We start from the raw sequence: 24,927 nt of genomic DNA on the forward strand, positions 1-24,927 counted from the left end.
GCCTTCTCTGCTCTGCACCACGGTCCACACTCGACTGCCCTTGCGCTGGTTAGGCCAGATAAGGTAAGGTCAACACAGAGTACTTATTTTAGCTGTTGCCAATTAGCAGTTTAAAGCATCTGGCGTGAACAAAATAAAATGCTAAATGTGCTAAATCCGTGGTCGTGAGCGAGGATGATGTTGGACTGAGTTATGTAATAAGTGATGAAGGTGATGCTGTCGTGCGATGACGTCCTGTGGAAGGAGTATTTGCTTCATTTTAATACTATAACATTTCTGCCACGCTAATGTTAGATGATTTTTAGGAAGGAATACAGCTTTTTTACGTGACTAAAATACATTTATTTCATCGTTAATTCAAAAAGGACGTAATTTGTATTGGGTTACAGCTGGTCCAGTATCATAAATTTTGTAAGCAAACTAAAACGAGTCAGCTTGACATCAGATATTAGAAAGGCATGTAACATTTTTTGTTTCTTTTTTACGTTTATTTTAGTCTGAATGAATTATATTTGATTGTCAAGGTGACAGATGTTAGTGTTGCCACCCCACCTATTTTTATACTGATGTTTACAACTGAATACTGACGTTTATTTGCTGAATATTAGGCTATTGTGATTGTCAGATTGTTTAAAATTGAAAGCAAAACATTTTTCTGGCCACTGCAGACTGGAGGCCGCTCACTTGTTACTGTCTGTCTCAGCTGACCCAACCCCACTGTGTTGTGGCCAGTGGGAAGTTTCCACAGACATTTAAGGCTATAGAATTTTCCATTGGTCCAAACGAGGTGGATGTTTTTTGTGGTTTTATATGTTAGCACATCATGTTGACTGCGCAGGAAATGGTGATGATGAGGAAATGAGTCTTGTGATCTCCATGAGGGAAAGGGTTTTCGTGGGAAATTCGGAAACATTTAAAATATGTGGTTTTAAGATATTAATGTTTGTCTGTCCACATAAAAGAAGAGTCATTTGATTGCACGAGAGTTTCAGAATAGTTTCCTTTGCAAAGAAAGGATTTAAGTGTCATTTTCCCCCAAATGTCCAGTACAGCTGCATTTAGATGAACAGGTGGTGACAGTTGAAAGACTCTGCTTTTCTTGGCTGTTGAGGGGGATATGGTTGCCTGCAAGTTCTAAAGTTTATTCTCAACTTTAGGTACCTGTTGCTCATGTTGACTGTCAAATAGGAGTGGATTACTCAGTTTAAACTTCTTTTAAGTCCCATTATGAATGCATTTACTGAAACTCCCAATCATATGAAAGAGTCTGTGCTGATGTAACATGGTGAAATATTTGAGTACCTACTTAATTTTTGACTCAGTTTGGATTAGTTGAATCATTTCCTGTACTTTCAGAAATAAAGCTACAAACTGGGACGGTACCTTTTCAAAGGGTATTTTTTGGGGACTAATATGTACCTTAAAGTATATCAATGTAACATTTTTAAGCTATATTATATTATATTGCGTTACATTTATTATTTTTTGTCACCAAAAAATAAATAAATACTAAAAAAAGAAGGTATTTTTGTAGTACTTTTATATTTATAATAGAGAAAATTACCACAAGGCCTGAAATATACATTCTTATACTTAAAATAAGAAAACAAACAACAAACAAACAAACAAGAAAACGTATTTTCATTTCTTTTATTTGAATAAAATATTTGATAGGTTGAAGTTTAAAATAAAGTAAAATTTTGTTTGTTATTTTGGCTTTGTCAGCCCCCAATCTCAAACATCAATAATTTTGTTAGTCTTGGCTTATATTTTCATGCGTAACAATATAATGAATACTATAAAGTTAGTTTAGGTATCACAACATTAAAAGATCAAATTATTGAATTATCAAATTGTTTGTTTTAAAAGATAAATATATTAATTATATACACAAAGTATATATTATTATTATAAAAAAGTATATTAAATATAATATAATAAAAAATATTAACTAAGACTAGAGTACATGTGAAAGCTCAGCTCTAATTTTGCTATTTAATATTCAATTTTGGCTGATGCAGATAAGAGATAAAATCTATAATATTGTCCAGTTTGGTAATCAGTTTAATATATTGTGTATCTCAACCTTATTTTTGTTATTTTGTGTTAATCTCTATTGATTCATTATGTTTTTACCATGTTATTTTCTACTCAGAAACTGCAACATGTCTATCCTGAAGATCCATGCTCGTGAAATCTTTGACTCCCGTGGAAACCCCACTGTGGAGGTTGATCTGTACACCAAAAAAGGTATGTACTGTAAAAAATAATTGGTGATTACACTTTCTTTAATATTTACCTAAAAAAAAAGAATAACATATGCACAATATTGGCCTGACAATTCTTTTAAGAAGTTTAATCGATTCATCTATTTTGTAACATGAGCACATGTGAGGAAACACATAAAATGAGACCATTTTACAGATAAAAAGCTTTGTCCATCGCCAGTGTTGAACAGTCCATTACAAGCTCAACATCAATACAAAGCGGCAGTAATTGACATTGTGTGTAGTGTTATTGGGGCGTATAGTCTGAATGCTGTGGCAGTTCCACATGGGTGAGCTGCTTCTGAGCTGCTCTCTGCCTATTCAGACCCTCATGATGGTGTCCAATAGCTCAGAGTCGACGTATCGGGTGGTAGATGGTTATAAATAGCCAGAGTAATACATACCACTTACATTGCACTGCTGCAGTATGGTGCTTTGCACATAAACGTTCAGTAATGATAGTACTGTTTAAGTTTGATGTCAAACTAATGTTATTAAGTAAGGGTAAATAATAAAAAAACCACAGTAAAGAATTTATTTAGTGCTTTCTGTTTATAAAGAAACACAATGTTTTTTATATATATTTATTAAGTAGCACATAAGCAGTGTCATTTAAACAACCTTTTGCATAATAAATAGTTTTCTGAAGGATCATGTGACTGGTATTATGGCTGCACCAAATTCAGTTGTCATACCTGTTTTATGAATTTGATGTGATAAAACAGATATCAGCTATTTTAAAATGCATATCCTATATTAAAATGTCATAATATCTTACAATATTGCTGATTTTATTACAGATTTTTTTATGCTAAATTGTACAAACCCTAAACATCCAGACAGTTTGCCTCATATTAATGTTTTGCTCTCTCATAACAAGATAAATCTTTCTGTTAGAACTTGTTTTACTCCAATGCTCTGTTTTCTGGCCTCTAACACATTTTCCAGAATCTTAATTATGTTCGGTGAATGATCATTTTGAAAGATTGAGGCTGGCAGGAGAACAAATATGTAGAGTGTCTCTCCTGCCAGATTGTGTTAAAAAGAGAGATGGAGTTGGCATACTCTGCCAGGTTATTGTACACTTCGGTCTGAAAGATGAAGGTGGTATTTATAAGAATTAATGTGCAGAATGGATGCTCATCCTCTGCCTACGTTCCTGTACTTTTCCCTTCTGTCCCAAATGAAAACAAGTGGAAACCACTCACCCATATATAATCTGTCTGTGTGTATTTGAGCGCAGCTGAAAGGGTTTGTTTTTATTAAGTTGGGCTGGAAAAATACAGCTGAATTTAAGTGCACAATTTCTAAGAAGTTGTCTTATTGTTAAAGTTTGTTTTTTTCCTGTTAAACATAAAAGAAGATATATTAAAAATAGAAAATTATTTTTTGTGTACAAAACAGTACAAACAATACAAAAACACAGTACAAAACTAAAACCAACGCAAGGTAGTTTGGTTTTGTTATTTTCAAAACAGAACCTTTACAAAAACTTTTTATATTTTGCTTACTGAAATGCAGTATTACTTTAAAACTATACTTCATTCTTTTACAAAACAACTGAAATTAGTAAATTATATTATTTATTTATTTATTTATTTATTTATTTATCTTTAGTTTGTGTTGTGTATTCTCCTTCTGTTTTGTTGTTTTCTTTTTTCAGTATGTTTTTTTTTCCATTTTCTGTATATTTTTACTTTTCACATTATAATAATGAGAAAAAAAAATTAAAAACACTCTTAAGTAGTTAGGAGCAATTCAAGGGTGAGGAATATATTGGAAAAATATTTGAAAACTCTCACATTATTTTGTTTTGCCACAATAAATATTGCAATATTAATATAATTTCACCATATGATTTGAATCGCTTTATTATATTTATAGATCAGAAAATGGGATGATCAGTTGGTATTTTTCAATGTGGTGCATCTTCATAAATGATAACAAATTACAATTACATGAAAAATAAATAAACAGTGCATTATGGTTTTCTGGGCAGGCTAACTGAATTTAAGTACAGAAATTGAACAATAAAATGCAAAATAACATGGTCATCATTGTATAAATATTTAAAAAATTATATTATCTGAAAATATCTATACTTTTATCCTTTAATAAATTATTTCATCCTGCGATGTGACTATTGGAGATGCACACATTATGATATCGATGCTCAAACTACATTGTTCAGTCATAGTAAGAAACAATAATTATTGTCAAAATGCTTTACAAAGAAGCTTAAATTTAATAAATGATATTTTTTGGGGTGAACTACCCTTTTAAACCAGATGATATCACATGGAACAAAACTAGGCTTTATTGAACTCATTTTGTAGATTTGGGTGTTCTTTTTTGCTTGGTGAAATTGAATGGTTTAGGCACAGACTCGCTTTGTAATAAAAGATGGGCTTTTGGTTAAGCTTTAAATCCATTTTCATCTGTACGCTCTGGCAATCGACTTATGTTCAGTGAGCCAGGCTGATTGAATATGCATGTGCAGATTTGCCACACTTGGAGTTGAAATGTGCCATCCTGTAATGCACGTGTGCCAGCCTCAATCAGGGGTGTCTCTCTTTTTTTTTCCCCCTTCTTAGTCGGTTACATAATAAGAGGAAAACCCCCTTGACATCAGTTTCCATGTTGAGTTTAAGTGATCGAGAATAGACTTTCTGCTTATAAGCACTTTATTTAATCAATTCATTTTGTTTTTCTTTAATGCTATCAGAGACCATAAATTGAAGAATAATCAGTAGTTTTAGATCACAAGCCATGATGTTAACAAACCATTAACTAACACTACTAGCTTAATAAACTGAATTAACTGCTCATTAATAATTAGTATGGTAGAAGTTGAGTTTAGGTTGTGGGTAGGATTATGGATGCAGAATAAGATCAGGCATTATAACTCCTATTGAATAGTTAATATCTTAATAATAGATGGGTAATAATTCAGTAGTAATTGGCATGAATTGTGACCCAAACTAAAGTGTTACCGAATAATCCTCATTGTGGTAATTATGTCCTGCCATTCCTTATATGGTCGATCACCTTAGGATTCTGGTGGGGAATTTTGGAGACAGATTTATTTGAAAAGAAAATCAAAATTAAATAAGTATGGAATATATTTATTATTTTATTGTTCAACAGGTCTCTTCAGAGCTGCAGTGCCCAGTGGTGCCTCCACTGGTATCTATGAAGCCCTTGAACTTCGTGACAATGACAAGACACGCTATCTGGGCAAAGGTTTGTATATAAGATATTTGTAGATTTAAAACATCGTTATCTAATTATAAGTCTTTTGATTCGTAGCTTAAGTTCTAACTATATCTACTTTGTTTTATATGTGTGTGTAACTTTATATTTTTGTATAAAGATGGTTGAAATGTTTTTGAGCATTATGGCTTGTCAAAACTATTTATTAACTTGTTATAAAAATGGTAAATTGATAATGTCCAGAATCCTATTTCTTCTTTAGAAGTTTTGTTTAGAAAATAATCTGGATTGAATGAATTAAATTATATTTAGCAGTACAAACTTCTTTTACTTTAAATAATTATAGTAATAATAGTAATAATAAAAATGCATGTTGACCATCAAATTATTTCAGATTTGTTATCATATTATTTCTTAGATGATTTCTGAAAGATTGAAGTAATGACACTGAAGACTGAAGTTATGACTTTGCTTTGACACGTATAGAAATGTTACATTTAAATTCATTTTATTTAGAAAAAAATTATGGTGTGAATAATAATAAATATTAAAATGGTAATAAATGATGTTGGTTCTATAGCCTAGTGGTTAACAGCTGACATTAGGTGCAGTTGCACATCAGGGTGTCCCGAGTTCGAATCCCGGCTCACGAACATTTCCCAACTCTACCCCCTTCTCTCTCTCTCTCTCCCCCACTTAATTTCCTGTCTCATAACTGTCCTATCTAATAAAGACAAAAAGGCAAAAAATAAATCTTAAAAAAATAGGTATTAAATGTTTGATTTGTATTTGTATTTCATGTCATAAAGTAAAATCCTGAATGTACTGTTATTTATTTGTTTGTTTACATTGATTCGTTTCTTTATAATACTTTCCTTTTACAGTTTTTTTTTTAAACATTTATCCATCTGCTCTCCAACATTTTCCTTTTCTCGTCTCATCCTCTGTTTCTTTTGCCCTCTTTTCTCCTCTGTCAGGGGTGAAAAGAGCTGTTAAATATGTAAATGAGTTCTTGGCCCCTGCTTTGTGTAATCAGGTAAATTAGAGTGTGTATTAACTGAAGTGAGGAACTTAACCCCCTTTTTGAAATAGCACAGAAGCGGCATGAGCCTTTTTGGGTTTGCTTTAACGACTAACAATGGCAGGTGTTAATAGATGATCACAGATGTCCAATACAGCTCCTACCTGCTCTGTGATCATCTACTTTTGTCTGCTCTGCATGTTCATTCACTACTTGGCCTGGATCAGTGATGGTCTGCTTGTGTCCCTGCAGGTGTCTCAAAAGCAGTTGAGCATATCAATAAAACAATTGCACCTGGTCTGGTTAGCCAGGTAGGAATATTTGTTCTTTAACTAACATGTTAATGCATACTGTTGCTTATTCGTGATCTGTGGTTATTCTTAATATGCAAGAGAAGCACTGTAGAATTATTTGAGAATGAAAGGTTTAGTTAGTTCATCCAAAAATGTACAATTATCTTATTAATTAATGTCATTCAGATGCCCTGGGATTGTCATTTATCGTCAAAACACAAATTAAGATATTTTAGATAAAAACCCGAAAGCTCTCTTATTCTCCATAGAGACATTTATACCAATACTCCTGAGACATTTAAAGTCCAGATAAGGAACCAAAAAACATACCATGTGACTTTTGTGCTTTAATTGTAATTATATGATGCTTTAAAAGCACTTTCTGCTCTGAAAAATAACCTGTAAAATTTAATTTGTTCTCTTTTGTCTTTTCTTTCTCATCAGGTCAGGGTGTGCAATGCATTTACTACAGGAAATACAGTGTATTTGCTGTTAGAGTCAGCAGCATGACACGCAAAAACTGAATTGCTGTAGTAAACATACTCCCTGATCTAACACAGAAGATATTGGCAAACAAAAAGTTGTTTTACTGTTTTGTTTGTTTGTTTTGCCACACAAAGTGTACTTGGAACTTGATTACATTTAAACCACTGAAGTCGCATGAAATGTTTTGACATTGTTTTTTTTTGGTTACTTTTCTTCACTATTGACCTTATTTGGCATTGCGGAAGTGCGCTAGTTTTAGAGGTTTTGTTTTAGAACCTCCAATTCCGGCACCTATGGATGAAGTGACTGCGAATAATAAACGACAGAAAATGGTCAAACTACTTGCTAAACAAATAATAGTGTTCATAACAATACATAAAAAGAAGAATATAATTTAAAAATATTATAGTGAAAGTGAATGAGATCGAGGCTCTCGAGCCAAATAATAAGGTCAGTAAAGCAAGGTTATTTTAGTCAATCCAAACTAAAGGGCTGTGCTCACCGGGGCGCTTTTTGCTTGCGTTTTTTGTCGATTGTGATTGTGCATACCAACGCGCAAAACGGCAGGCGTAAAAGCGTATTTTTTTAAGAAACGGCTCATGCTCGTTTTTTTGTTTTGCCGCGCCGTGTCAAAGCCTTCTCCACCAATCAAATTAGCACTTTTGTTCACGTGCACGGAGCTGCTGAAGTTACAGTAAACAGCACTTGGAGGCGCACAAGCGCAAAACTGTCAATGCGAGCGCACATTGAAAAAGATGCTCAGAAAGACTTGTTCAAATCACCAGTAACTTTAACAAGCGTGTCAACTTTCTGTCTTCTTCTGTGTTACAAGCGGGTGTCAGAAACTTAAAGTTCTGTAGCACAATCTAACGTCAAGGAGTGATTTTGCGTACTCTTCTGCTCAACACCAGTGAAAATCGCTTGGGTTTGAATCTGGAAAAACGGCTCGGAAAAACGCTGATAACAGATGCAATTGAAAAGCGTCCCGTTGTGTACAAGCCTTAAGACTAAATCTATTGGCCGAAACACATATTTGTTAACTGAAATAAAATTCTAATTTATAGTGTCCCTTTGGTCAAAACTGGATGGGTCTTGTTTACTATGTTTAACTAGATTTACTAAAACTAAATGTATACGAACTAAATAGAAATCACAAATTAAATCTAACAAAACAATTAATCAAAACATAATAAAACGAAACATTTTACAGCAAATAAAAAATTGTAAAACTATAATAATCTTGCTGTGAATGTCTCTGGATCATTTCTGTCCATAGAGGATCAGAGAGCTCTCAGTTTGTATCTAAAATATCCTAATTCGTGTTCTGAAGGTCATAAACGAAGGTCTCAGGAGACAACATGAGAAAACTGACCCTTAATATTTGAAAAGCAATTGCTGCCAATCAGCATGTCAGGGATGTTTCTCGTATTTACTGCGGGGATTGCAAAAAGTGGCTAGATCTTGTCGGGTTATGAGCGTGTGTTTTTTTTTTTTTTTTTTTTTTCAAATATGTTTGTTTTAATTAAAATTGGCTCAGTGCACCTTTTAAGGATCATTATTTGAAGTGGTAAGTGTCTTGTTGTGGGCATTAACTAACATTTGGGTGATTTATTAGCATTTAGCCGACTGTTATAAAAATAAAGCCCCTCTCTAATCCCACAATGCTGTGAATGCCGTTATGTTGCATATACTAAATGAAGTTTGTGTTATGCTTCTTAACAAATGATGGATATCGTGAGTAATAAATCTCTTGTGCTTGAACAGAACGTGTCAGTCTTGGAACAGGAGAAGATTGATAAGCTGATGCTCGATATGGATGGCACAGACAACAAGTGTAAGCTTATTAATATGATGAAGTGATTCATTATAGTTACAAACTCTTATTCGGTTTAAAAGTGTAATTCATTACTGCTCTTAGTGCTCGTTTATAAAGACTGTGATTTATGTGTTCGTTAAGTGAATAAATGCACTTATTTGAATTTACAGCAAAGTTTGGTGCTAATGCCATCCTGGGCGTTTCCCTGGCTGTGTGCAAGGCTGGTGCTGCAGAGAAGGGCGTCCCCCTTTACCGCCACATCGCAGACCTCGCTGGCAACCCTGAAGTCATTCTCCCAGTGCCTGTACGTGCCCTGAATAATGATCAAACTTTCTACTATACATTTAAAGGACTGCAACAGCTAATCGATGATGAAACTAAACAACAATAAATCTCATTATAAATTAATTGGGGTCCGCACACTGCATTGTGTAGCGACCAAAGCATTTCTATAGACCAAATGCACATGATATATTGTGGACACAGAGTAAGCAGCTGCAGGAAAGGAGTATGATCCAATACACTCAATCAATACACTTAGCAATAAGGCTGTATTCGTGAATGTTAGTTAATGCATTTGCTCACATCAGCAAACAATAAACAATACATTTATTACAGAATACATTCATGTTAATTAATGACAATTCAAGTGTTCATTTATGTTAACTCACAGTCAATTAACTAATGTTAACAAGCATTAATTTAGATGTTAAAAATGTTTTAATGTAAACTTGATAAATGCTGTATGTACTGCAGGTGTATCATTAGTTCATGATAGTAAATGCTATAACTGATGAACCCTTATTGTAAAGTGTGATCAAGTACTTTATAGTGGTTTACGTGAACTCATAAGCACATCCTAAGCCTCATACCTATTAGAATATATGCTCAATGTCTCATTTTTAAAGGAGATGAATTCATAGATGCATATCCTATAATTATAGATGTGTTTTTTACTCCTAAATAGTCATGTGAGTGAATAAGATGGAGTTAGTAAGAACATTTCATCTGTTAAATATTCATAAATATGAATAGAACTTATTTTACTTTATTCTTTCTTTTTTTTCATTATATAATGCTATTTTATTCCAAAATTACTGTAATATTCCATATCTTTTAAAGTCCAACAAATATTATACACTTCTATTACAAGGTTTTAGTTTTCTGTTGATACTAGCATGTTTTGATTTACAATATGAATGGCCATATTAAAAATACTAATTTAAGTATTTATGTTTCTAACAAGTAGCTAGAAAAGAGAGTTTGTGGTATATGCAACATGGTGTATGGAGATTATGCTTAAAAAAACTATCATCGACACCTTATTTTATTCTCAAATAAAAAAAAAACACCCATTATAAAAACCTAATAGAAAATCTTGAGGGAAACTTAAGTGGATTAGTCTTTTGCGTTTTGATGTTTTCTGCATCAGGGACTGCTTTTTGTTCTTTTCTGCAATGATCTCCGACACACTGTTAATAGACTGTCTGTTTTCAAAGGCCTTCAACGTTATCAACGGCGGCTCTCATGCCGGCAACAAGCTGGCCATGCAGGAGTTCATGATCCTGCCCGTCGGTGCCAGCAACTTTAAAGAGGCCATGCGCATCGGTGCTGAAGTCTATCACAACCTGAAGAATGTCATCAAGGAGAAGTACGGCAAAGATGCCACCAATGTGGGCGATGAAGGCGGTTTCGCCCCCAACATCCTTGAGAACAAAGAAGGTGAGTGAGAGCATGTAGGAGGGAAGTTACTCTACCAGTAAAATAGAAGTAAAAAAAAATTAAAAAGTGGCTAGTTTGAAGAAGAAGGAAAAAGTTCCTTCTTCTAGCCAAGCCTGTATTTATTTGATCCACAACACAACAAAAACAATTTTTGGAAATATCAAATATAAATTTGAATAAAAATCCAAAATCAAACAAATTGTGCTCAGGGGTAGCTTAAATAATGTGTTAGTGCTCTTTGGGTAAGGGACTCATCAGAGTAAACAGCAAAAATCAGTTTAAGGCACTCCAAAAATGTGGAAAAATATAAAAAAGCCTTAATTGACATAACTATTCTTTAAAACTGCGCCTACGCATTTCAGCAAACAACTGCCTTCATCAAGGTAACAGGGATCAGGTGCATCTGGAGTTTCATTTGAATACTATGGACTCATGACACATGAATATCTAAACACTACTAAAAAAATATATTGAACTCCGCAATCATTGATTCAGTATTGAGAGAAGGGAAAAAAGAAGAAAAACATAATGGAAAAAATGATAAAAAGGTGATGCATGTTATACAACATATTTCTCAAATAATACAACGTGAATGTATATAGAATAAAACCACAAAAAAATATTTTTATATAGTTAAATAAACCAGTATAGTGTACAAATGTAAACACATTTGAAATGTTTTGTATTTAAATATATTTTAAAATGTTCTTATTACCGTGATTTGTTGCTTAAAAAACATTATTGTTAAAAATGGCTTAATATAATTTAATTTTTTGTGTTCTTTCATAAATAGAGAGATTAGTACAGTAGCAGTTATCTGAAATTGAAATCATTTGCAATATTATAAATGTCTTTATCGTCACATTTGTTCAGTTTAAAGCATCCACGCTAAATTATTAATATTAATGATTTCATTACCAAAGAAAAAAAAAGACACTGCCTCCAAGGTTTTGAATGGTATAATGCGCTGCATAATGTTATTTATTCAGAAATATTCTGACCTTTAGATCTTTACAACCATCAAAGAATCCTGAAAAAAATACACAACTGTTAAAACATCTATTTTTGATAAAAATAGTAATGACGACCCTAATTTTCTTGAACAGCAAATCACAATATTAGAATGATTTCTGAAGGATGTTGTGACTAGAATAATGATGACAAAAATCTACTGTGAAATCACAAGAGTAAATTATAATGGTAAAAAAAATCAAAGTAAAATAAAAAGCTTTTTTGTTTGCTTTACTTTGTAGGCTTGGCGAACAGAGGAGTTTAATTTAACTTTTGACTGGTAGTGGATACCTATTAAATGTCAGGTTTTGTGGAATAGATCTAAAAGTGTATATACTACAGTAAGTGTGTATTGCTGTAAATTCAGCTGTATTTTAAACAGAACGTCCTATATTGGAGAATTAAATGTAAACTAGCTAAGAGGTGACATGCATTTAGTATCAAATAATCCTTTGAGCTGCCAAATAAGCTATCAAGTAATGGTTAACCATATAAAATAAATAAGCAGGTAGTACGCAACACTTGAAATATCTCAAGGAGATTCAGATATTATTGATTATTGAGTTTACAAACATGACCACTTGAACCAGTTTAATCATTACTTAAGCTGGTTTCTTCCTTCAAAACTAATTGATTTCCATCAAACAAACACTGGTTTTCATTTTAAGATCTGGCCCAGAGGTGTAATTGAATTGAAGCTAGTGGATTTCTGCAGCTGTGGCTCTCCCTCTGGGGAATTCTGGGAATGCTCATGACCTTTGTACTGCCTGTGAATCAGTCATAACATCTGCCCATTTAAGAGAGAGATATGTTGCAGAGTTGCTCACATCTAGTTGATTTACTGGCTCTGTGAATGTTTAAATATTTATTTCTTTTATTTACTCATATTATTTGATGTATTAATGTTTATTCTATAAACATTAGACAGGAATTCAAATGTGGCTGAAGGTTAAAAGCTTGTTTAATAAGCATTGAACCTTTAGGTACATTTCAGTCGTAGCCTTTAAGGGGACAGTTCACCCAAATATGACGGTTCTATTATCATTTACTGACTCTCCACTTGTTTAAACATATTTGAGTTGAAATATGTTTGTATGAAAATGTTATATTTAGAAAAAATCTAGAAACCGATATACATTGACCTCTGTAGTATTTTTCCATTTTGATGATTGTCAAGGCCTACCAGTGTCTAATTTCTTTTCAAATTATATTATTTTGTGTTCAGTGAAAAAAAAAGAAATTCATAAAGGGTTAGAACCACATGAGGATGAGTTTATTTTTGGGTGAACTATCCCTTTAAGTTTAAATAAACTGCAAATCAGTGCATTAACTCATCATTTGTAATTTCACTAATATAGATGTACTATACTATACTATACTATACTATACTATACTATACTATACTATATTATACTATAAATGTAGATACACTGTATAGCTGTGGAAAATATTAATAATTTGTTTTGGGTATTTTGTGATGACTTCATTTTCTGCTATATTATAGACATAACATATATTACATGAATTATGTGTACATTTAAAATGGCCTTCATCAGATAACATGGCCATTTAAAATTAAATAGTGAAGGAAAAGAGATCATTTAAAAAGTGTAAATGTATTTCAATAAGTGAAATAATTCCCAGAGTTGGGTTGTGGCTGGAAGGGCATCCGCTGCGTAAAAACCTGCTGGATAAGTTGGCGGTTCATTCCGCTGTGGCGACCCCGGATTAATAAAGGGACTAAGCCGACAAGAAAATGAATGAATGAATAAGTGAAATAAAAGGTGCTGCATAAAAACGTGCTGGATAAATTGGCGGTTCATTCCACTATGGCGACCCCGGATTAATAAAGGGACTAAGCCGAAAAGAAAATGAAATGACAAAATAAAATATTTCGATAACCTTTTGAGTTCCAGTCCTGGTGCATATTACAAAATTAATTCAGTCAAATAAATTCCACATTAATAAACACTATTAAAACATTGATACTGCAGGTTGTTGATCGATAAGTTTCATTTTATAAAATCATTCACAAATTATGTGAAATGCCCAAAGCCATAAATTACAAAAACAAAACTGTATATAACAGTTTTCACTTTGGAAATGAAATGAAAATACAGAAATTTTAAGTATAAAGCATAAGGTATAAGTTGAGCATAAAACATGAGTTATAGCAGTATTCCCTATAAACATTGATTTAAAAGATCGAGCTAATTTAACTGAAAAAAGTAGGAATGCACCAAAATGACATTTTTAACCAATACCGATAACCGTTAGGTTGTTAGATTTGGAAGCTGATACATTGGCCGATAAATATATTTTCTGCATGTTTGCAAACATCTAGGTTGAATGACTGATTTTATTTTAAAGCCTTACATTCAGAAAAGTTTGATCTGATCTCTAGACCTTATTAATCAGCTATTCTTTTCTATGACCAACTTTCATTTTTGTAAATAAAATATACGGACTGACAAAAAAAAAAGGCATAAATAAAACAAGCAAGTCATTGAAAATTTAACAAAATCAAAATACCAGTAAAATAATAAAAGTATCAGCCAGGTAGCATGTTATGCGGGTCAGAAGATATCTTATCTAATTTTGTTATGGAACCGATAATGATAACATAAAAAATCATTTATCTGCCGATATCAATATGGCCACCGATCTATCATGCATCCCTAGAAAATAGCACTGTATGTGTTGTAAAATGCACAAATATAGTCTTCAACAAATGCAAATGTATGATGAACCGACGTGTTTTGCATGCTAGATGTTCATTGCATTACTTTAGTCAGTGCATTTCAGAAGACAAACACAAAAAGCTTAGCAACTCTTTATCTATTTCAGCTCTGGAGCTGCTGAAGAATGCCATCAGCAAAGCCGGCTACACCGACAAGATTGTGATCGGCATGGATGTGGCCGCCTCTGAGTTCTACAAGGGTGGCAAATACGACCTGGACTTCAAATCACCTGATGACCCCAGCCGTTACATCAGCCCTGACAAGCTGGCTGACCTCTACAAGAGCTTTGTCAAGGATTATCCTGGTCAGTAGCCCTGATCTTCAGTGTTACTGTGTTTTCGTGTGTGATCCTTTTAATATGATTCTCGGCAGGTCGGCAACGACTGCTTCATGTAGATAAGATGTCAGAGCAAACAAGTAGCAATGTTATATACAGTAAAAATGATTAAAGTGCAATTTAAAGGCTTAACTGGGTTAATTGGGTTAATTAAGCAGGTTAGGGTAATTAAGCAAATCATTGTATAGCAATGGTTTGTTCTGTAGAAAAAATATAGCAAAATATTGACTTAAAATGTTTTAGAAAAAATTCAGGCAAATCATTTTGGTTTGTGTTTGCCCAAACCAAATTCTTCCAGCATGTGTGTCTGGTATCTTTAGGTCTGCTAGGGTAATTAAGCAAATCATTGTATAGCAATGGTTTGTTCTGTAGAAAAAATATAGCAAAATATTGACTTACAATGTTTTAGAAAAAATTAAAAACTGCTTTTATTCTAACTGAAATAAAACAGACTTTCTCCAGAAGAAAAAAATAGTATAGGAAATACTGTTAAAAAATAAAAATAAATAAATAAAAATCTTGCTCTGTTAAACATCGTTTAGGAAATATTTAAATAAGAAAAACTAATTCACAGGAGAGCTAATCATTTCGATTTCAACTGTAAGTTATTGTCAAAATTAGAAAAACATTAACCACATAAAAATGTCCTTTGTTGTATAAGAATCTTAGTGCATCAGTGCATATTAAACTTCAGTTTACTAAAAACAAGCCTGACTTATCTCAGTGTGTTTGCCCAAACCAAATTCTTCCAGCATGTGTGTCTGGTATCTTTAGGTCTGCTAAAAAAAGACACAGGTCTTTGATGAGATCCAGCAGTGAATGAAACAGACCCTGCTGTGTGGTGAGAGGCTCTAGAGGCCAGTCAACACTTCCCTGGGTACTTACAGTAGATGCATATAAATAAACATGACTATTTTTAAATGAACTTTGTGCATTACCTGTAACATAATAATAAAAAAGCCATTTTATTCAGGGTTGAAAGATTTTTATTTGTGGGCAGAAAGATCTTTTTTCAAAATTATGTATATATTTTAATTTATTTGTATTTAGTTTTTTCATGTTTTTATTTATCAAAGAAACCTCAAAACATATTCACAAAACCCATTGTTTCAATGTTGTCTTGACCTAGAAATAGGGCTGCACAATATTGGAAAAAATCTGACATTGCGATATTTCGTTTTTCTGCAATATTTATTGCAATATGAATATAATTATTTCACCAGATGCCTTGAATAACTAAATTTAGAAAGAACTCTTAATTTGATATTCAGCCCTAGCTGGACATTAGCCTATTGGAGTGATATCTGAAGGTCCATTCAACACCATAGGGCTGAAATTTGAACTCCTAAACATTTTGATTCAGTGTTACTGTTCTACGGTGTCTTTGATGCATCCTTTCATTTAAAAAAATCAATACGTAAATCCCATAAACCCCCGCTTTTTGAACATTGTTGCAAAGTGTGTAATAACATGTCTAATGGGTTTTTAAAAAAGAAATGATCTATGATCAGAGATTGATGTAGCAGTGAAGGCTTTATTGACCCAAAAAGCCACCATTCATTTCATAAATATTTTCATTTACACTCAATATTGTATTTTTTTATAATGTATTCTTAATACTCAGGTGCAAATACAGTATCTGCCTACCTTTCTACCAAGTATAAATCTGAATGTTCAGTGTACTGTACTTGGTGTAAATAGTAAATAATGCTATTTGTATCATTCATTCACTCATTCATTGATTTTCTTTTCAGCTTAGTCCAATTTTTAAAATTAAATCAACCGCCAACTTATCCAGCTTTTTTAGTTTTACGCAGCGGATACCCTTCCAGCCACAACCCATCACTGGGAAACCCTCACTCATTTGCACACACACATACACTACAGACAATTTAGCCTACCCAATTTACCTGTACCACATGTATTTGGACTATGGGGAAACCGGAGCACCCAGAGGAAACCCATGCGAACGCAGGGAGAACATGCAAACTCCACACAAAAATGCCAACTGACCCAGCCGAGGCTATTTGCATCAGTTACATGCTAATTAGACTTGCACGTATTTACTAATTTATATCTTAAATTTATAAATTTATACCGATAAAGACCATTTTGATAGGTGTAAAAAAAACAATGGTCTCAACGTATTTCCTGTTTTACATTTTTTAATTCTCTAGCTTCCGAGAATCTAAAAAGAGTCACATATGGATAAATAATGTCATAATGATAGCTGTTTTAACATTAAGTTATGATTGAATTGCCTCTTGTTCCAGTTAGGTAATAGTTTGATAACAAGCAGGAACTGTTTATGGGCCAGTGACATGACCACATTGAAATGGTCCATATCAGTGGTTCTCAAACTTTTTTCGCCAAGTACCACCTCAGAAGAAATTGTTTCTCCAAGTATTACCATAATGACTGGCATTGAAATGCATAGTAGGCCTAATTAAGCGGCTACAGCTCTGCACAGTTCACAAACGTGGCAGATTAATTCTTCTTATTATGAATATTTATTATTGTCAACCACTTTAAGCATAATAAATAGTTTGAACAATAACACTTAAAGGGGAAAAAAAGATAAATAAAATGTCAGCGTTTAAATTAAAATGTGATTTTAAAAGTTTATTAAAAATGGCACTTTTCTTAAAGTTTTTAAAAGAAAACTGCTGTATTTAAATGTAAAGTATTATCATAAAGTAGCCTATTCATCAAAACCTGCAAATGTTTCTTGGACCTCATAAATAAATTAACTTTTTTTTTTTTATTTACATTAACTTGTATTTTAATTATATGAGTTGGATTTACATATTTAAATTAGAAATTAGATCTGCTTACTGCTCGTTAGACTATGTGTGTCAGAGAAGCAAGTGATTAAACTATACCTGTCAACATTGGGATATAAAAACAACCGTTACAAGTATGGGGAGGAAAATAACCCCAAATGATAGAATACATAACAAATATTACAAAAATAAAATAAGAAGTTTAGCCTAATAAAATCAATTTCCTGATCCCAACGTTGTTATCATACGCGTCAAAGGGTAGAGAAAGTGTGTTCATTTTTTTTTGTTGAATTATTCAGCGATTCCTCTGCGTACCACTAGAAGGAAGCCTACGTACCATTTGTGGTACATGTACCACAGTTCGAGAACCTCTTGTCTATATAACTCTACATTATATAACAAAATACAATATATTATACTAATTTCTATGATCTGAAAATTTTATCCTTTGCTTTTCAGTGGTCTCCATCGAGGATCCATTTGACCAGGATGACTGGGAGGCCTGGACCAACTTCACCGCCACCACTAACATCCAGGTGGTGGGTGATGACCTCACAGTGACCAACCCCAAGCGCATCGCTAAAGCCGTGTCTGATAAGGCCTGCAACTGCCTGCTGTTAAAGGTCAACCAGATCGGCTCGGTCACCGAGTCCCTGCAGGCGTGAGTCATTCTGCTGTGGACAGATTTCTATACAAGAGCGCAACTTGCCTGTGTTTGTGATGCACTGTTGCTTTTATCTGCCTTCATTCAGCTGTAAGATGGCCCAGACTAATGGATGGGGTGTGATGGTCAGTCACCGTTCTGGAGAGACGGAGGACACCTTCATCGCTGACCTTGTAGTCGGACTCTGCACTGGCCAGGTACATAGATTGTCAAGTGTCGTCTTGTCAGTGGTTGGCCAGTAGGGGGTGACAAAGTAAAACTGTGTTGTTGTTTTTCCTCTTCAGATTAAGACTGGAGCTCCCTGCCGATCTGAGCGTCTGGCCAAGTACAATCAGCTGCTGAGGTGAGCTGTTTCTTTCATGCAGCATTATAAATGGGCTCTTCTAAACTACTGGATTCTGATCAATCGCTGCATGAAATTTGATGGAATTTTTTTTTAAATACATAAAACAAAAGGGCAGCATGTTGGCGCAGTGTGTAGCACAATCGCCTCACAGCAAGAAGGTTGCTGGTTCGAGCCCCGGCTTGTCAGTTACCATTTCTGTGTAGAGTTTGCATGTTCTCCCCGTGTTTGCGTGGGTTTCCTCCAGGTGCTCCGGTTTCCCCTACAGTCCAAAGACATGCAGTACAGGTGAATTGGGTAAGCTAAATTGTCCGAAGTGTATGTGTGTGAATGAGTGTGTATGGTTGTTTACCAGTGATTGGTTGCAGCTGTAAGGGCACCTGCTGCATAGAACATATGCTGGAAAAGTTGGCGGTTCATTCCGCTGTGGCGACCCCAGATTAATAAATGGCAGAAAAGCCGAAAAGAAAATGAATAAATAAATATAAAGTAATAATAAATAAAAAGTAACAAAATAAAGTTTATGATGACAGGCTCATCATTTGAATATATATACATATACACACACATTCATTCATTCATTTTCTTGTCGGCTTAGTCCCTTTATTAATCCGGGGTTGCCACAGCGGAATGAACCGCCAACTTATCCAGCAAGTTTTTACGCAGCGGATACCCTTCCAGCCACAACCCATCTCTGGGAAGCATCCACACACACATACACTAATACACTATGGACAATTTAGCCTACCCAGCTCACCTGTACCGCATGTCTTTGGATTGTGGGGGAAACCGGAGCAGCAGGAGAAAACCCACGCGAATGCAGGGAGAACATGCAAACTCCACACAGAAATGCCAACTGAGCCGAGGCTCGAACCAGCGACTCAGCGACCTTCTTGCTGTGAGGCAACAGCACTACCTACTGCGCCACTGCTGTATATATATATATATATATAAAATATGCTTTCACCATATTTTGAACAGGGTGTTTGTGGGGTCTTAAAGTATTAAAAGTTGATCAAATCAATTATGAGAAAATGAAGGCCCTTAAATGGTATTAAAAAGTCTTAATCACGTCTTAAATTTTGTTCAAGAGTTGTTTAAAGTGTTTGACTCCAAAAAAAGCCTAGATATATTTATTTTCCTCCTAATACTAACAACGGTGTGATCGATCCATGCGATTGGTTCAGGCCGGGGTGCCTGGTTGGAGAAAGACGAGTTTAAACAGTGGCTTAAGCCTGTCCATTAAAAACAACAACATAATTTATTCTTTCAAGCTTTGTTTCCTTCAAGCTTCTTTCAAGCTTATCTGAGCATGGTTGTGCTCCATTGATTTATTTAACTACAACTGTTTATTAAGTTAAAGGTTTGATACTGATTAGAACTTGAAGTGGCGATGAGCTCTTAAAATATTCTGAGAAGGTCTTTTAAAAAGTCTTTAAAAGGTATTAAAATTACCTTTAGGATTCCTGCATATGCCCTGTTGAACCAAAAATGTGTTCATTTATATGGTGAATCTTGCATGTGGTAACTGCTTTAATTTACATAAAAACTAAAGGTGTTGGCTTTTGTCCCTATAGCAGTTGCCTGCTAGTTTATGTCTATATATGTTCTGTGTTTTTTTATGTAGAATTAGTTATCATAATTTATTTTTTTTAAATACATGTACAATTGTCAAAAGCTGTTCTTTGAAACATTCTTTTCACAGTTTTACACAAAAAAAATTGATAAAAAGAATTAATATAATGTTTCTTGAGCAGCTGATCATCATATTAGGCATATTAAACTATTTCTAAAGCATAATGTGAAACTGAAGACTTAAATTCAGCCATCAAATAATAATTTACATTCTAAAAATATTAAAATAGTTATTTTTGATTATAATTTTCATTAAATATAGTTGTAAGTTACATATATTGCTGTATTTACTAAATTACTAAAAAAGATTAAATAGATTAAATAAATGCAGCGTTTGCATAAGAGAAAAAAAAAGTAAAAAACAAACAGACCTTTTTGTTACTTTTTTCTTGCGTAGTTTCATCTTACAAATAATTTTATCTATAATAAATAGGCCGTGCTATTCATGTTGTTTAAGCTCACTGTAATACCAAAATAAATTCCGTCTGTGTTTCATCTGCAGGATTGAGGAGGAGCTAGGAGACAAGGCTCGCTTCGCTGGCAAGAACTTCAGGAAACCCATCTGAAGCACTGACCCGTCCTGAGTCTCGGCGTGTTCATCCTGCTTTACTGTCCCACACATAAACGCCACGCAAAGCCACATCCTGTAGAATGGAGATTAGATGGAAAAGCAGTGAAACGAAAGGTCCAGATCAATAGCGTATGGCGCAGAACACTGCCAGATCTCCATCTGTGCTTTGGTATCCAAATAGCATCAGTCCCTTAATCGTGTCTCTGTGTTGTGTGAGAGATCTTTGTTTAGTTTCTTGTGATTTGTAGTGATTCTGGTGCTCCACTCAATATTTTAGCAGAGATCAAGCCATTTAATGTGCTGCGACGTGCAGCGTCAGTATGTGCGTTGTGTTGCTTTTGAGAAGTGTTAGTTCTATATGCGTGGCATAACAAATAAATTATACCTATTGAAATGGACATGTATGTGTGGCTGAAGTTTATTTTTTGACTGTTATATTATACACGTTTGAAATAAACTTTATATTTAAGGTTAGAATTTGAAATAAAAAATATTTGCATTTAAATATTCTGCTGATTGCCTAATACCCTGAATAAATAAAGAAACCAGAATCCTCCCTTGGCTATATTTGTTAGCTAGAGTTTTGTTTAGGACAATCTTTCGTAATGTTGTTCAAGGAGTAAATTAGATTCATACCTTACCACACAAGATCATTTGATAGGTTCTGCAAATGAAGGCACTCCAGTCCAGTGAAGAAAATGGATAAAATACACTTTTATTAATAAAAAAATAAATTAATCCAGTGAAAAGGAAGAATAAAAACAAATACAAGAACAAAACTAGATCCTTTACTTTATCCTCCATTAAGAATAAAGGGCTTATGAAATTCAGTATAGAGAAGTCAGAAATCACACGCTGGTTTGTAAATTCCAGCCTTTTTAACCTTCATGCATAGATGTAGAAGCTTCTTCAGAATAGCTATTTCAGAAAGCTTTTGGAAAAAGTTATCTCAGGAAAAGCTCTCCAGATTATATCCCTAAACCTATTTAAATCAACATTTGTGCAGTTCATCAGGGTCATTCTTGCAAAGTCATGCTTTTTAGCTGGACAAGAGTCTCATCTTTTGGGGGTAAAGTTCCCATTTTTCTTACAGGCAGCGGTTGTGGTAATTAGTTTGCAGTTATATCTGGGCTACATGTCCTTCGGGCTCTATGTCATAGACGCCTGTCCTTCCTCTTGCGTTTCGTCTCATCGCTAATAACTGTTTCGTACATAGGAGCATCCGAATGCATAAGTGAAGTTTTTTTGTTTTTTTACAATTCATGTAAATAAACCAACCAGACACCACAATATAGGCTATACTTGTAATTAGTTGAGTTGACTTTATTGGTACCCGTAGTAGATTATTTTTGCAGTTTGTTATTAAATCACATATACATACTGACATATACACATACAAAGAACATTATAAAGTATTACAAGTTATTCAGAGCGACAATAGATGATGAGACAAAGCTATTCCTGTAACGTTTTGTCCCACTAAAAAGCTTCTGAAACCTTTGACCAGAAGGGAGTTGGTTAAACAAACTCCTCGGACATACCTGTGAGAGCTACAGCTACTAACGTACTATCTGTAAAAGCTGCCTATACAGGGATTCAATACTCAGCTGTGATTTACCAATCAACCTGCTAGACCATCTAATAACCTGGCTCAGTCTATTCCTGTTTTCAAGGGACAGACTTCCAAACCATGCCACCAAAGTAAGGATAGAATAGACTCAATAAAATTATATATTGTATATAAATATAAATATGTTATAAAGTTTTATCTTTGCCATAATGACAGTACATAATATTTGACTAGATATTTTTCAAGACACTTCTATACAGCTTAACATGACATTTAAAAGCTTAACTAGGTTAATTAGGTTAACTAGGTAGGTTTGGGTAATTAGGCAAGTTATTGTATAATGGTTTGTTCTGTAGACTATCGAATAAATATATAGCTTAAAGAGGCTAGTAATTTTGGCTGTAAATTTTATTTTTTTTTTAAATGTAAAACCGCTTTTAGTTTAGCCAAAATAAAACAAGTATGACTTGCTCCAGAAGAAAAAAAAACATCATCAGACATACTGTGAAATATTCCTTGCTCTGTTAAACATAATTTGGGAAATAGTTAAAAAAAAAAATCAAAGGAGGGGTTAATAAATCTGACTTCAACTGAATGAATTAAAAGCCTTTTCATATCCATTAGCAGAGGGTGGAGGTCATCTAATGGTTGTCCTGATCATTCTCATGCTTTCAGCACTGCATCTACAATTTAATATTCAATATTTTGTCCAGTACATAAAGTGTTTTCAGACAACCAGTCGATTAACAACTGAGCTCATTGCAAAGCTTAAAAATCTATTGAGAGCTCAAATGATCAGTGCCAGATTGCCAGGTTAGTGACACTGAACCTGAAAATCTGGTAGTCTTGATGTACAATTGTGCTCACAATCCATTAGTCACAGTCATTTCACTTCATGAAAAACATTATGGGAAAATCATTTTACATACACCTTAAAGGGATAGTTTACCCAAAAATGAGAATATCGTCATTTACTTACCCTTCACTAGTCACAAACTTAATAGAGTTTCTTTTTTTCTGTTGAACACAAAAGAAGATATTTAGAAAAATGATGGAAATGGATTAACATCCATATTGTTTTACTTATTATGGATGTCATTGTTTACTAGGCTCCAGCATTCTTCAAATTATATTCTTTTGTGTTCAACAGAAGACAGAAACTCATAAAGTGTGACAAGCGTGAAGTTTATTTTATTTATTTATTTATTTTTTGGTGACTAGGCTATATTGTTCTTTAAGGTGATAGAAGGAACATTAATCAAGTATTACACATTCGTTAGCATATAGTTATTTACACCAGCGGGAAAACTGTTAGTTTTCTTGTGGTTTAAATTACAATATTAGCCTTTAAGTTTTAAGTTAATATAGACACAATGGGCAAGCCAGAAATGACATTAAATGAGATATACCCTTCATCAGGACAGGAGAGAGCCTTCGTTAGCGCCGCCCAGTGGTTGTACTACCATCAGTGTTATTAGCATGCAGCTCAGTGAACGCTCTGACAGACGTGGATTTGTCCACTTGAGATCGGAATTGCCATCTCCTCTTTCCACGAGTGACTAATTCTGTCTCGAGGCGATTCTGCCTTCTTGGTATGTGTGTAATACGTTTCTTTAACGTACAGTTCTACCTCTGAAGGTGTTTATGTAGGGATTGTTTTATTGCACACTGCCACCTGCCGTTCTCTTATTGTAGTGCACACATTTAGCTAATATGTCACCTTCTCTGTGCTGCCATGTGTGTCTTTGTGCAACACATGCTAGCAAAATACAGCCGAAACAGCATTTTAAACGACATGTTAGACAAACGCTCCTCGTTTCAGAAAAAAAACTAAAAGCCGAAGTTTCAACATAGACATGGTTTTTTTTAGACAAACTAGTTAATGTAATATAAATTTTGATTGAAAATTTAGTGGATGAGATATACAGATACACCAGCAATTATTGTTAGTAAAACCATCACACAAAATGAACAAAAATTAATTTGCTGTAAATTTATTCACCTTACAAGGTGATCCAAAATAACGTTTACACAGACCATTAAAAAAACTAGCACTACTGCTATGGCAAGCTGTTTTGACATTTAACCCGGAGTATGTGACTAGTGCTTATTTTTAAGAAATTAGTATCTTTTCCATTAGGAACTAGTACATTTGTTCTTATTCGTTAGAAACTAGTGCCTATTCTTTAAATATTTGTGCTGATTAAAAAAATGTAAATGCTTAATCATTAGACACTAGTTCTTATTAGATAGGCCACTAGTACTTATTCAGATGAAAAAAGAGTTGTGACAGATTTTCCATATTCCAAAACATCAGTGTATCATATATTTGATCTTTATCATATTTATTATATCTAATAAAAAGAACTAGTGTCTATTGAGTAAGCACTGGTATATTTTTTTAAAAGCTCTATATTAAGAATAAGTACCAGTATCTAATGAATAAATACTGGT

The 24,927-nt window shown here is 33.8% G+C and overlaps 1 protein-coding gene across 5 annotated transcripts; it reads left to right on the plus strand.

Annotated features, from left to right (window-relative positions):
* Positions 1 to 21,301, plus strand: eno1a (enolase 1a, (alpha)). 5 transcript variants are annotated; one of them, XM_073938112.1, is made up of 12 exons: positions 1 to 63; positions 2,156 to 2,250; positions 5,415 to 5,510; positions 6,458 to 6,812; positions 9,045 to 9,114; positions 9,267 to 9,400; positions 10,596 to 10,818; positions 14,677 to 14,874; positions 18,150 to 18,351; positions 18,443 to 18,551; positions 18,639 to 18,697; positions 20,835 to 21,301. In XM_073938112.1, the coding sequence occupies exons 5-12, from the start codon at positions 9,084 to 9,086 to the stop codon at positions 20,896 to 20,898; spliced, it is 1,020 nt and encodes a 339-aa protein (XP_073794213.1). In that variant the 5' UTR covers positions 1 to 63; positions 2,156 to 2,250; positions 5,415 to 5,510; positions 6,458 to 6,812; positions 9,045 to 9,083; the 3' UTR covers positions 20,899 to 21,301.
* The last annotated feature ends 3,626 nt before the right edge of the window (positions 21,302 to 24,927 follow it).

This window comes from Danio rerio, chromosome 23 (assembly GCF_049306965.1).
Source record: "Danio rerio strain Tuebingen ecotype United States chromosome 23, GRCz12tu, whole genome shotgun sequence".
In the NCBI taxonomy this organism is placed as follows: domain Eukaryota; kingdom Metazoa; phylum Chordata; class Actinopteri; order Cypriniformes; family Danionidae; genus Danio; species Danio rerio.

Bases quoted from the DNA above. Each gene is read 5' to 3' on its own strand.
- eno1a (XM_005162152.5), top strand. From the start codon at position 2,166: ATGTCTATCCTGAAGATCCATGCTCGTGAAATCTTTGACTCCCGTGGA. The intron at 18,552-18,638 runs GTACATAGATTG...TTTCCTCTTCAG, and splicing joins TCGGACTCTGCACTGGCCAG to ATTAAGACTGGAGCTCCCTG. The intron at 18,698-20,834 runs GTGAGCTGTTTC...TTTCATCTGCAG, and splicing joins AAGTACAATCAGCTGCTGAG to GATTGAGGAGGAGCTAGGAG.